General features: G+C 34.7%; 1 protein-coding gene across 4 annotated transcripts in view; it reads right to left on the bottom strand.

Annotated features, from left to right (window-relative positions):
* Positions 1-17,243, bottom strand: part of CSMD3 (CUB and Sushi multiple domains 3) — a 600,129-nt gene that overhangs the window by 248,544 nt on the left and 334,342 nt on the right. For all 4 annotated transcript variants that reach the window (XM_061373410.1, XM_061373409.1, XM_061373412.1 and 1 more), the window contains 2 exons: positions 10,721-10,915; positions 3,822-3,960 (listed from right to left, as the gene is read on the bottom strand). In XM_061373410.1, coding sequence (XP_061229394.1) covers positions 3,822-3,960; positions 10,721-10,915 — 334 coding nt within the window. The remainder of the gene's footprint in view (positions 1-3,821; positions 3,961-10,720; positions 10,916-17,243) is intronic.

A 17,243-nucleotide genomic window follows, 5' to 3' on the forward strand; every position in this document is an offset into this window, starting at 1 on the left:
GATTCACTTAGATGCCTAATTTGGCTTTGTGAAGTCCATTCAAGGAACTGCATGACTAATGCCAATGTTCTGTGGTACTCTGTATTCCAGTATTTATGTCCCATGAGCCTGAGCCTAATGATCTAAAGGAGTCTGGTGAAATCCAAATTAAACCTCCAAAACATGTTTTCTTTCATTTTATGTCCCGCTCCCGTAAAGTAACACAGAAATAAAGTAAGAAGGAGTTACAGAAATGAAACAGGATAAACCTAGAAGCAGAACTGAAGTTGCTTTTTTTTTTTTCTAGTTCCCGTATGAACCAGCAATGTTATGTTGATAAAAAGCTACAAGGCTTTCCTGTACCTGTTTTTTTTTTTTTTGCCACTAATCCATACAAAACAGAATCAGTCTTGGAAACAGACTATTTAGTCTTGCTCTGCTTTCTTAGTTCCCTTATCAAAAACATACTTGGGACAGAAAGTGTAAAAAGGTATTTGACCCCATAAATGTAAAGCAACTATTAGGCCCCTTAAGGCATGATGAAATGAAGCAGAGTCTCCAAAGTCATAGCAGAAATCCTCTTGTTGCTCAAAGATGACATACAATACCATAAACAACACCAAAATAAGGAGATTGGGGGAAAAAAAAAAAAGAAATAACTGTCAGGCTTTCAGTGAGATGAGCTGAAAGGAATTTGAAGGCATGATTATGTACCTGATTATGTCTCAGAAAACTGGTCAATTTACATTTACTTTATAAGGCTGATGCTTTTTTTTTTTTTCTTGAATACTTTCATCTTGATGCTCAACTTACCTGTTTACCTATCACCTGGTTATTTCCTGGTGTTAGAGAACTGTAGGGATCTATAGGGAACTGAATAAAAAATACTTTGTGCTCATGTGAGACTAATCCGGTATTTTTTCCTACTTAACTAGACAACTTTCTTAAATTAACCTGGATGACTTTATTGCTATGTGAGGTCTATTCTTATGGTAGACTCACAAAAATCATTCAAGCAGAAAGGAGTGAAACAAGCTTTAACACAGGGGATGACATGCATTTTTAAATCTTATTTGAACAGATAAAGCTGCTTTAATACTTACAACATGCACCTTTGTTTCTAAGAGACAACCTACCAACTCAAGTTCAGTGTCAGGATATAAGTAGAATATCCTGCTGCACAGTGTATACTCATTAGTCAAATGTGACTAGTACTCCAATCAGTAGTTTGCTGATTAAGATCACTAGCATTTAAATACTCATAATTAGGCTTCATGATAAACACTTCATTACAATGAAGAATAGCACCTGCATTTCTCACTTCTATCATTTCAATTCAGCCTAAGAAGCTACTGATCTGTAACAAAAATCAAACAGATTACCATAGCTACAAAAGGAATAAATCATTTAAAGTATGCATGCCTGATCATAAAAGTTATTATGAAACCTCTGAAAGCACTCTACAGAAAATGTGTGTTAGTAAGGCCTGTTCCCTTCCTTTTAGAAAATCCAAAAAAGAAAGCATGTAAAGATTCTAGACATGTACTGTAAATGTTTTACCCTCACTGCAAAATTAAAAGTCTTTTAAATAACTACACATATTATAGACTCATAGAATCACAGAATAGTTAGGACCTTATATTGTGGAAGTCTTGTTATTTGCACCAAGAAAAGCTAGAAGAAAACCAATTTCTTTTTGTTTTTCAGGAAGATGGTTAAATGTAAGGAACTGGGCAAAATATGACAGGTTGGTTTTAATCATATGAGAAAGCCCTTTGGCTATAGTTTCTGAAATATATACATCAACAAAATTAAACTCCCGTTTTTATAAAGTCCAGCAGCAGATTTGGAAATAGAAGGAGCAGAACAAGGATAGTCAGAATGAGTGTAAATTTTAATTACGTGAAAAGAATTATTTTTAAAAATACAGACTAAGTAAAACTACTAAAATTAGTAGTTTACAAAAGGTTTTCTTTCAGTATGCAAGATTTTTTTCATTATTTGGTTTAAGTCACAACTTTTGCTTTACATCCAAACACCTAATTATATTTCTGTGAACTTCTATACATGTATTTTTTACATGTACTCCTGCACTGAAACAAATAAGCATATACACACCTATATGTAAAGGGCCTCTCTTAGACTGATGCATTTGAGCAATATGCATATCAATCCAATTTTTAGCAAGTGACAAGAGTGTCAAAAATAAGCAGCAACAGAAAAAGAAGTGTTATAATGTCATAATGAGACCAGGTTACAGGGAGGCCAGGAGCTTTCTCTGGGATCAGAAGAGACCACATCTTGTTCTTATTGCTCTTATCTACAAGAGTAATGGAGGTCAAGCAATTTTATGACAAGGTGTTAATGCATTACAAAAAAAATTCGTACACAAGAACCTGTCAGATATAATAAAACTGAGATGCAAAGGAAGAAAATCCACTTGGCACAAAATTCTGCTAATAAAAAGGTAAACACTTTTCACTTTGAAATAACTGTCCGCATCAACTGTGTAGCTGAAAACAAAATGCTGAATTAAAAAATAAATTATTTGAAATTAAACCTTTCTTTTCAAAATCTTGAGATAATGAAAGTGCCAATATTTCTTTTCTAAATTTTGATTTACAAGTCAATAGAGAAAACTAATAATTTTCTTTTAATTTTTAAATAGCATGGGTTTGATTAATTTCTGCAAAAAAAAGTTACTCACTTCTTTTTTGTATTTTAATTCGCAGAAATCTGATAAAGGTTCCTTTTAAGCTGATGTTCGGCACTAGTGATTTTAGAAGACTAGCTTTCATTACCTGTTAAGTAAGTATCCCTATTGCTTGTCCTCTGTATATAATGTTATGTGAACACTTCTTTATAGTGTAAGCTGTAGTACTAGAAAAAAGTGTTAAACTTATCACCGTGAGAATTTTTCCTTACGAGAAGACGGTAATTTTCATACCCTGCTAAAAACAACTTCTGAACTGTATTAAAATGAAGTGGTATCTTTTATGTTAAGTGTGATCAGGAAAGTCAAAATATGCTGCATAAACACCAACTGAAAAGTACCTGCATGATATTTGTGCACTATAACTTTGATCATCAAAGGCTCTTTTTGTTAATGGGATCATCATAAAACTTTCTTAATATTTACAAGTAAAAAGGATCTAAAACATCCTTGAAAATACATAGAATGTAACGTTTCTAATTACACTTTCTGTTTCAGTTTTTCATAAAGACCTTAAAATGTCTTGCTACCATGAGAAATTTAAGGTCTTCAGAACATTACAATCCTTGGAATCAGGAAAGGTCTCAAGTAACAGGCAGTTAATGCAGGAAAAGTGGAATCCCACAGTAGTTTGGGGAAAATGGCATTCTATCCTGAGAGCACAGTCCTTTCACAAGAAAAGATCAGCTGATTTGATAATTAAATGGTGGATAAAAATATGAATGCATTCAATTCAGTTTTCCTAGTTGATTCAGATTTTCAGAGTTGAAGATTTCATGGGTTTGAGAGAAAAAAAAACCTTCATAAATATAATTCATCATAGAAACATGGTTACAAGCAAATGAAACATGCTAATCTTTAAAAACAAAAGAAATTTTTTACTGGGCCAGACAGGTTTAAATATATGCAAGAGGGCAGGAATTTCAAAAGCTTTTCAATGCATCAAATTAGAAATTACAACGAAGATAAAATTTCTGCCCTGACAGCACTGAAGGTCTTTTGGAAAATCCTGCCTGATAATACAATTACTTGATTTTAGAGTGCAAATGGATGTTTTGACAAAGCTAATAAACTTCTGTTTCTGGGTAAGTACTGTAAAATATTAAATAAGAAGAAATTTAGCCAAGACCTTTCAAATGTAATTTTGATAGAGTGTCCTGGTTCAGCTTCTATCACCCACTCACAGTTCAAGGAATCCTTATAATACCCTGGCCAGCCTGGAGAAAGGATTACTCCACTGGGAGATGAAAAATGCCCACCACACGGAGCTAAAAATGAAACAAAGAGAAAGTTATAATAAAACACACTTACATATAATACACAACTATCACTTTCAATATAGTGCATCTACAAGAAACAAATTAAAAAAAATAAAGCTGCAGGAAGATGCAACAAAGCTTCAAAGCTGACTGACTGTGGGGTTCAGAAGTATATGGAGACAACAGAATTAAACCTTAAACAGATAAACTGTTCAATCAAGTTTTTGATGCTGTATTCTTAAAGGTACAATCTAATTTCCTGTAAGAAAGGACATATAACAAAACATAGTATTCAAAAAAGTGACATTATTTCTGCTTGTAATTGTGAACAGAGACATTTTAAAAACTTGTAGAATTTCAGCAGAGTATCATGCTAGAAACTAGTGAAACTTTATTTTAACATAACTCCACTGTCATGCCACATACATTTAGCTTGTCAAGTTGGCAGTTCAAATTCCTAATTCATGAAAAAGACATACTTACCATTCTTACAAGATCACTTGATATTTTTGAAGCATTTGGCAAATATATATTAAAAATACCATAAAAATGTAAATCTGCAAGCAAAATCACTAGAATTACTTGCAGTTTTTACCTCCGAGATAGTGAGTAAATATAAACTGGGAAAAGTGTGCTAAAATATAATTGGAACCAAATTGTTGGTAACCATATTTTAAGTTTTTCAGTGGCTTAATGACGCATTATTAATCAGGAATAATCTCCACAGCTGTAGATATTGCAGTGATGAAGAACATTTCTTTGAGAACAATCCTTAAACAGTTAAAATCTGGTATAGAGTGAGGGAAGTTTCCACTAACTGATCAGTGTCAAGACAGTTAGTTATAGGGCAAAGACAGATTCTCAAAAGTAATAATCATTTTTGACTGATGCTGATTTTGGCTCTGGAGATTGTTAGTCTTCCTTCCTACTTGTGGGAAGAGCAAAAATGGTAAGACCAATACTCATAAAGGACAGGCTTTTTTTTAGGTTTAAGTCTTGCAAAGGCAAGGTTTTAATTTCATGCATGAATGTAAACCCACTACATCTGATGGATGTATATGTGTGTGTAAAGTGAAGTGAATGTGTCATCAGACTTCCATGAGATCGTCTTCTCCTCAGTGATATGGACGGGTAAGGAAAAGACCATAGGAGAGCTTGGCATGTTTTTGTTTACTTGATTTCAGTAGGAGATATTCCTTAACTAAATTAATTCACAGAATTATCTGGAATTCTAGGCATCTAAGAAATGCAGTAATTCTGTCATTGGAAGTATTAACATTTTAAAAACAGGAAACATATCATGTTTTTCCAGCAATTTAATATGTCTAGGACATCTTACGAATTTAATGAATACTCAGTATGGTAAATTGAACATATATTGTTCAGCACAAGCATAAACATCCTCAAAAGACCATACCTGTGTATCTTTCTATACATATATTACGCATATATATATATGAAAATATTAAACATACATATATAGATAAATATATGTCTCCTTGATCCACAGGAGACAAGACAGAAAGCAACTGATCTCTGAATATATTTTCCTCTAGAAAATTAAAATATATTTTTCTTGAGGTACAATGTCAAATAACTAATTTCAAATACTTATTTCTGGGAAAAAATAATTTGTGAAATATTGACTCAAAGCCAAATTTTTCAATCACTGAAGTTCTTGCAAATTGCTGTCCTTTAGTGAATTCAGCTACTTTAGTAAAAATGGTTTCAAGTACGGACATTTAGTAAGTAATTTTTTAAATTATTACTGCTTACATCATTTTAACTACAATGAACTACCTAGAATCTGAAGTATAGAAAGGGCACTTCGGAGTAAAAAAAAAATAAAAATCTTTTTCACACTTGCTCTAACTTGCATGAGTAAGTATTACTTGTAACCTTATGAAGAGACCTAATCAAGCTTTCTTTGATGAAAATAAATATGATAAGCATCTATTAAGCTGTTAAGCCTTTTCAAAAGGAAAAAGAAAGTTGAGAAAAAATATAATTGTGTTAGCTGATTTTCACTATCCACTGTAACAGCATAAATACATGAAGCCTTATTTAGCGTAGCGAGTTATACTTTAGAACCTATGAAATGCAAACTATATTATTAATTTTCTACAACAAAGATGTCTTTCATGATAGTAACAAAGCAGTATTTAAGAGGAAAGCATTACATAAAACATGCACTTAAGTTGGTGACCACAGCCTCTTATGCTCAGCAATCTACAATTTCTTTATCTTCAGGAAAATGAAACCTGCAGAATGTATTAAGTATTTAATAAAAACTTTGCATTAAAACTTTACATTTCGCAGCCCAAAAAGCCAGCCATGTCCTGGGCTGCATCAAAAGGAGTGTGACCAAAATGTCAAAGGAGGTGATCCTGCCCCTTTACTCTGCTCTTGTGAGAACTCACTTGGAGTATCGTGTGCAGTTCTGGTGTCCTCAACATAAAAAGGACATGGAACTGTTGGAACAAGTCTAGAGGAGGGCCATGAGGATGATCAGGGGACTGGAGCACCTCCCGTATGAAGACAGGCTGAGAAAGTTGGGGCTGTTCAGCCTGAAGAAGAGAAGGCTGTGTGGAGACCTCCTAGCAGCCTTCCAGTATCTCAAGGGGGCCTATAGGCATGCTGGGGAGGGACTCTTCATTAGGGACTGTAGTGATAGGACAAGGGGTAACGGGTTAAAACTTAAACAGGGGAAGTTTAGATTGGTTGTAAGGAAGAAGTTCTTTACTGTGAGGGTGGTGAGGCACTGGAATGGGTTGCCCAGGGGAGCTTTGAATGCTCCATCCCTGGTGGTGTTCAAGGCCAGGTTGGACAGAACCTTGGGTGGCACGGTTTACTGTGAGATGTCCCTGCCCATGGCATGGGGGTTTGGAATTAGATGATCTTAAGGTCCTTTCCAACCCTAACTATCCTATGATTCTATGATTCTATGACTAAAATTCTTTCTTCTGTTCCTAAAATTCTATTTTTATCAGACCTATTTATATGTCTACATATATTTCAGTGCCTTACACAAGCAGGCAGAAGCAAAATTCATTGTTTCCCCAAAATGTCAGCCATGAGAAGTGGGTAGCACCTTTTGTGAACAGTGCTATAAATTATACAAAGCAGCAAGTAAAACTGAACCATCTACGTCACTCTCTTTTCCATTACTATCTGTTATGTGGTACAGTTGTTCACTGATGCAACCTGGATGAGAACAAAGATTTATTTGTCAGAGTTCTCAACAGCACAGTATCAAGCACTGGATATGACTTATAGCAGATTAAACCCTAATAAAACTACTGACTTTTCCTCAGGGACTAAACACATTTTCTAAAGGAAAATCTTATAAGATTGTTTATAGTTTCTTGTTTTTTGAACCTATTTGTTTGCGTTTAATTTTATGACACTTTTCTGAATGAATTTGTAAAATGACCCTGGACTTCACAAAGCCTTAAAGTTCATACACAGCTGACGTAATCTTCCCCCCAAATTTCATTTCCTAAGGTGAAGGATGAAGATTTTTTGTGGGTTTTTTTTTTTTTTTTGCCAGGCTCACTAGAAACATACACATATTTACTAACATGACAAGCATCTATATATAAACAAACATTTTTATTTTTGTTAAAGGTTTTATTTTATTGTTGAATAAAGAATCTTAGTGAAGCACTGGAAGTGATTTATACACTAAATGTATGTTTTTTGTAACTATCTGAATAGAACAATTACTTGTTGCATTATTTGTAACAAGCAAAAACTTTTGGCTTGTTACCAAAACACATCAATATTCACTTCCAACACAAATGAGAACTGTCAGATGACTTTCTGAAGATGATGATGGATTTAAAGCAGTCCTGCAGAGAAGGACTTGGGGATACTCGTGGGTGAAAAACTGAGCAAAGATGATCTTAAGGTTCTTTACAACCATAACTATTCTATGATTTTATGAGATGGTCATGTATGCTTGCAGTCCAGCAGGCTAATTATAACCTGGGCTGTGCAAACAGCAGCATGACCAGCAGTTTATGGGAGATGATTTTTCACATCTGTTCTGCTTTTAAGACAGCCTGCCCACAGTACAACATCCATCTATGGAGTCTCCAACACAAGGTCATGAATCTGTTAGGGCAGGTTATGGGGGCCACAAAAATGATCAGAGGGATGGAACACCTCTTCTATGATTAAAGGCTGAGAGAGTTGGGCTTGTTCAGCCTGGAGAAGAACAAGTTCTAGGGACACTTTATTGTGGTCTCTCAAGATTTAAAATGGGCTTGCAGTAAAGAGACTTTTCATCAAGGACTGTAGTGATAGGAGAAGGAATAACAGTTTTAAACTAAAACAGCATATATTCACACTGGATATAAGGAAGACAATTTTTACCATGAGGGCGATAAGGCACTGGAACAAGTGGCCTAGAAGTTAAGAATGCCCCATGCCTGGAAGAATTTAATGTTAGATGGGACAGGACTTTGAGTAACCAGATTTTGTGGAAAATGTCTCTGTCTATGGCAGGGAGTTTGGACTATATGGTATTTTAAGGTCCCTCCCAACTTGAAGTATTCTATGATTCTATGAGGACATAAAGCTATTGCTGCAAAGATGGTATGATGTAAATTACTGCTGCATGTAGATTTAATATAGACTTGATCCATTTTCCAGTGAAGACAAGGGATAGCCTTAAACTAATTTAATAATGAATTGGTAAGAGACTTTATGCACTGGGGGGGTGAAAGAAGGATGAAAAGTAAGTTCTGCTCCAGTAGTATGTTTAGAGACATAATAGCCTACTTTGTAGGAACAAAAAGGTTTCTAAAAACCATAAAAACTTCAGAATTCAGTATGCTGTAAACATTTCTAAATATACAGATTTATTTTATTTATTTTTTTACTTACTGATCGTTTTGAGTGTTTATCTCCTTTTACTTTCACTATTTACTACTAACTTCACCAAACAGTACCAAACAGTAAAGTATTTAAACTCATATTCACCTCAGCAATCAGAAGATTAACTCTCCAGCATTCATCATCCCTGCAATTTATTGTATATAACCACTTATACATATTCATAATATATATGGAGCATATAATTTACAAAATATATTACTAAGAATAGGAATACCAGCTGGCCTTATTCTGAGACAATATACTACCATAGCTGGCATACAGGATTGCTAAACTTGTACACAGGTCCATTTTCTCACAAAACTGTTGAAGATTATCTTTGGAATACAAAAAAGTAACTTACAAATATACTTCTATGAACATTACATTAAAAATAATACTCATTTTAAGATTGCCTAAATTCAGAGTAATTTCTCTATTAGGGATCTCAAAATAATAAAGTGTTTTGCTCTTTGGGGTTTCTTTGAAAGATCTTTATTACACTTCTCCTGGTTATGGTTCTTCCTGATATTCAACAGAATTTTTTATCTGATTTTCACCATCTTATGCTGATTTCCAAGACCTAGGAGTCCTTCCCTTTAGAACAGCTGGGTGATTGGGCTTATTTTAATAAGCCTTGGTTTTTAAAACAGAAAACTCAAAAGACTGTTTCCTTGACCTTTTTTACAATGATTTTCAGCCCCTGTTTTTCCCCTTTAGTTGAAGGGATCATAAAATATTGACAATTAATGAAGCAAAGATTATATTTTTTATACTTATTAGCATAAATAACTCCAAGGAAATATGCATAACACTGTGTTTTAGAGGTTGTGAGGTATGGAAGTATGTAATTTCTATAAATAGGAAAATGAATTGCTATAAGAAACTTCCCTAGCCTAGGTGTCACTGTGGATAAAAGAAACATAAACACTGCCACGGTTTCCTAAAACCTCTCAAATTGTTTTACATACCAAAGCCAAAGAACTAAAAAGAAATTAATATCTTCTTTTTAATCTAATATCCTATCAGTAAACTTCACTGAGCACTCAAATGATTTTAAATTGTTCATTTGTCTGAAGCAGGAAGTCAAAAGCTTCATTTTGAAGAAAATCTTCTAAATGAAACTGGGTGAGAAGAAACAACCCAAACAAACCAGACTTCTTGACTCCTTAAGAACCTTGAGTGCCAACACAAACAAGAGATTCAAATATTAAACAACAGAAACCTTCAATATACTAAAATAAGATTCACTGAAAAGGATGCTCTTATTTTCTTCTTCCCTGCTATTTATTTCTCCAAGCTACTAACAAGGAAAATCATGATAATTGGACTGGAATTCAAAAATACAGCGATGAATATTATTGGTGTATTGCTAGCACTGAAGCTCATTGTTTTAAACGGTTTTCCAAATGGGACGAATACATGCTTTAAAAAGAACAACCAAAAAAAAAAAACCCACACCACAAACAAATAAATAAAAGCTAGGAGTGATCCTTTCAAGCATAAAACGTATTTGGGTAACTGTAGTTCCACCAGTGCCAAAAGAGAGCTATCCAAATATAAGAACAATGCAAAACTATTCCCATTCCAATTCTAATAAGGTTCCTAGATGAGCCTTCATTGTTACAGAGGTTATAAAGCAGTGTTCACAACACTTGTGTTTATACCTTTTTTTTGTGTGTTTTTCCCCTGTCCTTGCAGCATCTATAAAAAAAATTCACTCCTGCAGACAGGCTTTTAGCAACAGCTCATGCCTTATTAGACTCCTTTATTAAGGACTAGGTTTTACAGGAGTTTCGTGCTATCCGCTTGTAAGAATCTGAACTGAATTTGATGACAACTTAAAAGAACTTACATCAATTTCTGAATTAGAAAGAAGTATTATACATACCTCCACATTTAGGAATAGGTCCACTCCACATTACTTTTCCATCCACTAGCATGCAAGTAATTGTTTCAGTTCCCTGTGTTTTAATAAATCCTTCCTCACATATAACCGAAATCGAGCTCCCCAGCTGAAAGTTGTCACCAAAACGTCGAGCGTTGATTGGGACTCCAGGATCAGGGCACTCATTATGTCCAAATGCTTTTCAACAGAGGAAAAAAAAAAAAAAAAAGAAGAAATAGGTAAGGGTATACTGCAAGTAAAAAAATAACATTTTTAGGATTTTATACTGCTAGTTAGAACAAACAATTTATATTAGGAAACAGTAAGAAATAAAAGCTTGACCAACAGCAGAAAAGGTATTAAAAAAAAAGCTTAAAATATGATAAAGTTATACCAGCATGAATCTTAGTTTGTACAGCTAGGTGCTGGCAGATTTCAGTGATGGTTAAGTTCTCCTTTCCAACAGCCCATCCTATCAAATGTTACAATGGGCCAGAAGCTTCCATCAGAAGGGCAGCATTTATGGTACAGTAACTTCACTGTTCTTTTGCATTTTCAATTCACTGTCACAAACATTTGAGCCCTAATGACCTCACTGTGCCTGATATTGCCATGGTCTAGTTTGTTTCCTGCATGAATACCTGGTGAACAGCTACAAAACGGGTAATGTTGGCAAAGAAAGAAAACCTGAAATTTTTTTATATTTAAGGTCAATGCATCATGCACAAATCCCTCAAAAGTTTAAAGTTCTTCTATGGGCAAATTAAACTTCTGCAATTTCACCATATATATCTATACTATAACAAATATAATCTATGTCTCTTACTACAAAATGTACCTTAAGCTGGGTGAACAAACATGCTCATCTTCCTAACAGACATAAGCAAAGTCATATGTACAGCCTTAAAATTTATGCATTAATTAGTTATTGTATTTTGATGTTTAATTTATTAAGAACACTGCACATAAATTTTAGATTTTTTAAAAATCTAAGGTTGATTATTCAGTGATAACAAATATTACAAGCACAATATTCACCTTCCTCAGATGTAATGACTGAAAAATAAATCTTCATAAGTATGTTTACATATGGAAACAGAAAAAAGGGCTATTTCCTAAAAAGATAATTTTCACAATATTTTTTGAATTTTTACTAATGTGTCTGCCACACAAAACACATCCAAAGTCCCTATAAAATTTAACTTCTCAAAAAGATTTCTCAGAATTTGCATTACAAAAGTATTAAGAATCATAATAAGAGACAAAAGAAAGCATTCATTTATTGACATTTTGACTTAGGAAATGCCCCATGTATTAGGAATGAAAATACTGTTGAATATACCATTTGAGGATGGCTTTAAATATTATGGAATCCCACACTTTTTCATAAGGGTTACAATAACATTTTCAATACTTTATGCACAGTCATCATATTCACTGAGGGGATTGATTGCCTATTTTTCTTCCTACCTTCAGGCAACACAGACATAGATTTTCAGTACTGTTACCTGTAAATGTAGACAAATGGTGACTCAAGGTATAGCTTGCTTGTGTATGACACCAGATTATTAAGTCTGCAAAATCGAACACTGCTCTATATTTCAGCTCCGAAACTGAGAGCTGTGGTTGCTACTACTGCTCCTATGAAAGCAGTTGTACTGTATAGGATGCTATGGAAGGTAAGAGAGTGAAAGACAACCATTTCCAACAACAGTCTCTCTCAGACTAGCCTGGCTTCAGTTTCATTAATGATGAGTAAAATTCAGCCTGCCTATACTTCTGAAAAGCCTCCTGGTGAACCTGTAATATTATATACAATCCATAAACTGAAAAGAAAAATAACACACAGGTATATATTACACCAATCATCAAGAAACCATGGAAATGTTCCTTATGCAATAATACTTGTAAAAAAGTGATCCAGTGTCCTGGGTTCAGCAGTAGCAGTCATTTATCTCCTTCTTGGTAGCTGGTGCAGCACTGCGTTTTCAACTTTAGCCTGAGAACAACACTGATAACACCAATGTTTTTAGTTGCTGAGAAGTGAAGTTTACTCTGATCAAGGTCTTTTCAGTCTCATGCTCTGCCAGGCAGAAGAGGCACAAGAAGCTGGGAGGAAGCAGAGGCAGGACACCTGACCCGAACTAGCCAAAGGGGTTTTCCATACTACAGCACGTCATGCCCAGTATACAAACTGGGGAGGACTTACCCAGAAGGCACAGATCACTGCTTGGGTCAGGCTGGGTATTAGCCGGAGGGTGGTGAGCAATTGTATTCTCTCCCCTTGTTGCTTCCCTTATCATTAATATTATTAGTGGTAGCAGTAGTGGTTTGTGTTATACCTTAGTTACTGGACTCAACATGTCGGAGTTACATTCTTTCGATCTCCTCCCCACCCCTCTGGGAGCAGGGGGAGGAATTCGGTGTGCTTCTGGGTTGCTAGCTGGGTTTAAAACACGACATCCAGCTTTCCTGTGCTCCTTTGGTTGTACAGGTATTTTAAGTAGGATCTGAAAAAATGCCAGGCCGCATAACCGTAGCACAAAGTGATGATGAAGTACTCTCAGTTTTGATATTAACTCAGATAGATGTTAAAAGTTGCATTTTGCATAAAAAAAAAAAAAAAAAAAAAGTGAAGGGAAGGAACTGCAGAGATCTCAAGAAATAGGAAGTGTAATGAAGCTAACTGTAACTCATCTGGTCTGAAGTCTGCTTTGAAGGGTCCTTGGAAATAGGGCCAGAAAGGAGTGGTCCACTGGCGTGATTAATTCTTTTGGTAGATTGCCCTTAAAGAGTTTTAGTTGGTAAGTATAGCAATGTCTCTGAAGTAAATGTAATCCTCTCATGGAAATATCACAAAAGAAACAAAAGAGAACATAAACTAATAATAGATATTTAATTAAAAAGGATTTTGAAAGTTTATTTGGAGCTATGCAAAAACTAGTTGTTAGTATCATCACATGTAAACTCACACTTCTGTGTAGTACATAACAGTTTAAAGAATTCTATCTTGTGAAGTACTGAGATTGAAAAGCCCATCAGGAGGGAATGCTAGCAAAAATGTGCCACGATGGACATACCCTATTACAGCAATAAAATAAAGAAGTCTTTGGATATAAAATTAGCAACTGGGATTGTCAATGTCTTGGCCTAGCGAGCTGAAATCACTTGAGTAACTAGGCTGATGTCAGAGGCACACAGTTTGACCTTCGGCATATTGCTATGTAGTTTGTAGGGTTATAACTTTTTCTAGAGAAAGCACAATTAAACAGTTATAATGAAAATAGCAACAACAACAACAAATCTGCATAACTTGCAGAAACAAGAGACCTAAATTTATAAAGAAATATTTGCCCAACACCTCCTATGTCCCAATCAATGAGCAGCAGCTCAAAACAGTCCAATGACTAGCAAAAATAAAACAATCTGACAGAAGCTATCCACCTCAAAAACTCATCCATTTCAGCCTGAAGAATGGTTGGCATGACTGTGGCTTCTGGAATGCCTTCCCATGGAGGACCTACAGGGACGCTGGGACCAAACTCTCAAGGCTGGAGCTGACACACTTCCTCCTAACTACTGATAAGCCCTGATTCTACCAGTGAGAAAAGGGGAGATAATCAATCACTCACAACTTTGCAGTCATCTTCAACTCCTTTGTCACAGAAAATACCCATTCTGTATCATATGGCTTCGACTGGCTATGCTACTTGCATGGCTATGCTACTTCACAGCAATTAAGGGGTGCATATTATCTGTTCTGAACTAAACTAGGAAATCCAGACTGAAGCAGAGAGACTGCTCAACTTCACTGCTTTTAATTTATGTGACCATCTTCAGATCCTATGTTTAGTTCTGTTCTCCATAATTGAGGAAAGATGTAAATAAAGTGGGAAGCATTCATAAAGCAGTCACAAATATGATAAGATGCCCAGATTTTCCTTTAAATTAGGGAGTTCAATACATATAGTTTATTAGACTGAAGATTAAGGGATGACTGAGTTCATAAATACCTTCAGAATGACCAGAAATGTTGATTAAGGGCACCTGGGTTGGGGATATAACCTGCAAGCAAGGAGCCATGCGCCAGGTGTAAGTATGCAGCTCTGTAGCAACTTAAACCAATATAATTTGAAGTCACTATGTTTCTGTGCAATCCTGTACCCAAAAAGGCACTCTCCTGCTTCGTGCCCCCTTTTGCACCAAGTAGTGCATAGCCAGATATAATTAAACCAATACAAAGATCTGACCAAGCTGAAAATCACAGCCTTTGTAGTTCCTACTCTTTTGGCTATCGGAACATTCTCTGCAAAATCCATTTTCAAGTCACACATTTCTAAGGGCTTGTCCCAAAATTTATCTCATTAGAGATCTTTGTGAAGAGAGACTCAGTGAAGTAACTCAAAGATGAATCATTTGAAATCTAATTTTTCTTTACTTCCAGAAAAAGTTGAATTTGTTTTTATTGGAATGAGAATAATTATTTGAGACCACATATGTTATCACAATAAAAATAAATATAGGATAAAAATAGTTTCTGAGAAATACTCTTTAAAAATCAGATTATGTACTAACAAGTCAGTTTTTTTCTTCACCATACTATACCTCAATAACAGTAACAAAGTTAATTTCCATTAGCAGCCTACAGTCTTTTTAGGAAAGATTGATCTTGTTCTACCTTTTCTGTGACATACTCTTTCTATTCTTGAAGGGAGCAAAAAGAGACAGAGCTCTGAAATATATAAGCTGGAGTGTTAGCATAAAATGGATATTTTTTAATTAACTTTGGGTTTACAAATGCCAAGAAAGAATGAAAATGATGTCAATTCCTTTTTTCCTCTCTCTTGGCCTTAAACTACTTACTATGGAAAGATTACTCCTGTAATTTATCAGATTTACAAAAGAAAGCTTAGACACATTTTCTATAGTTATTTTTACTTTTATAAGTAGATTTTAACTACAGAGTTTAATAAACACATGCAAGCCTCCATTTTACTGTAAACACACCCATAAAAAGAAATAAAAATATGTTAAGTACAGAAAATACTTTTAAAAAGTAATTCTTTTCAGAGCAAGCAATTTTACAACTGGTAAAAGTTAATATTCCATTGTGAGTTCCTTATAAAAATTAAAATTATACTATTTGCTACTATTGGTGCATAGTTTAAGTGACTGCTAATGCAGAGATAGATGAGCAGACTACCACATACGCAAAGTCTGTAAATTTTTCAAAGGTACAGAATTTAATCCTGATAAGTATATTAATATGACACTGAAACACTAAACCTGAATATAAAATTATAAAAATATTTCCCATAATAAAAGAATATAATATTTGAGAATATCTGTTTATGCACAGGCCTAAGTTTTTATCCAAGAAGACTGCCTTAGACTCTCCAATTTTATTTTTTTTTTTCTCAGCACTAGATTTAGGCTTGACACCATTGAGCACATCAGAGTGAAACCATGAAGAAGTAAGCAAAACTCTTATAAATGTTAAAATTACATGAAACAGAAGAAATCACAGAGCAAACATTGCAACTTCTGTTAAGAAAGATGGATCTAACATCTTACTTTACTTACAATAGATTTTATATTTCAATAGTGTTGAATAACTGAAGAATTTCTAATATATAGTTATAATAGTAACATACTACAGCTCAAAGTTTAGTTTGAAATGATGAGCGGTAGCTATAGAAACTGATAAGGGAGACACTACATTTTCCTCATGCTTACATTCTGCCTTTGTGAGAAAAGACACAGGGATAAAGTAGCTAAGATATAAGGTCTGGGTGGTGAAATATTAGACAATATCAGAAAAAAAAATGTTTACACAGTAATCTGGTGTCAGTTTATCTCTTTCCTATTTAGATGTCCGTATTCAAGGTAAGTCTTAATAAATATTTACCTGAAAGACCGACAACCTAATCCAAACCAAAACAAAGAGAAAGGGGAAAAAAAAATAATAGACTGGGAGGCGAACTACAGTGCAATGAAATTAGAAAGCCACAGGGGGATTTAGTCCCAGCAATACTATGAAAATAATTATTAACATTCCTTGGAGAAAAACATGGAGTCTGCGTCTCTCAGTTGCCAAGCTCACTTAATCTCATTTCCTCTTTGTTTAATGGATCCTTTTTTGTTTGAGTTTCGGGGTTTTCTTCAGAGTAAAACATCTTTAACGTTAACCGAAACATCTTCACTCTTGTATAAACTAGCATACTTCAGGTATCCATTAGACTTTTCAGAATATCAAAATATCCATCATCTCTTGCCTGTTTTGTCTACTTGTCAGAATGGAAAAGTACTCTGGTACCTCTACCATCAGTAAGGTTAAAAAAAGTGAAAAACACATCCAAAAGTGTGAGGTGGGTCAGCTCTGCCTGAGGGATATGATGGTCCTCATGATAGCCACTCTCTTATCGCCATGATCCTCTACACATAGTAGCAAGCCTGACACTGCAGGCATTCCCTCGCCTGATTTCCTTCCAGTTTCCCCAAGAGGAACAACTTGGCTAAACTTAGT

Source organism: Neopsephotus bourkii, unplaced genomic scaffold, assembly GCF_033783945.1.
Source record: "Neopsephotus bourkii isolate Nb327-2 ecotype Australia unplaced genomic scaffold, CSIRO-AGI_Nbou_v1 NB_1630, whole genome shotgun sequence".
Classification (NCBI taxonomy): Eukaryota; Metazoa; Chordata; class Aves; order Psittaciformes; family Psittacidae; genus Neopsephotus; species Neopsephotus bourkii.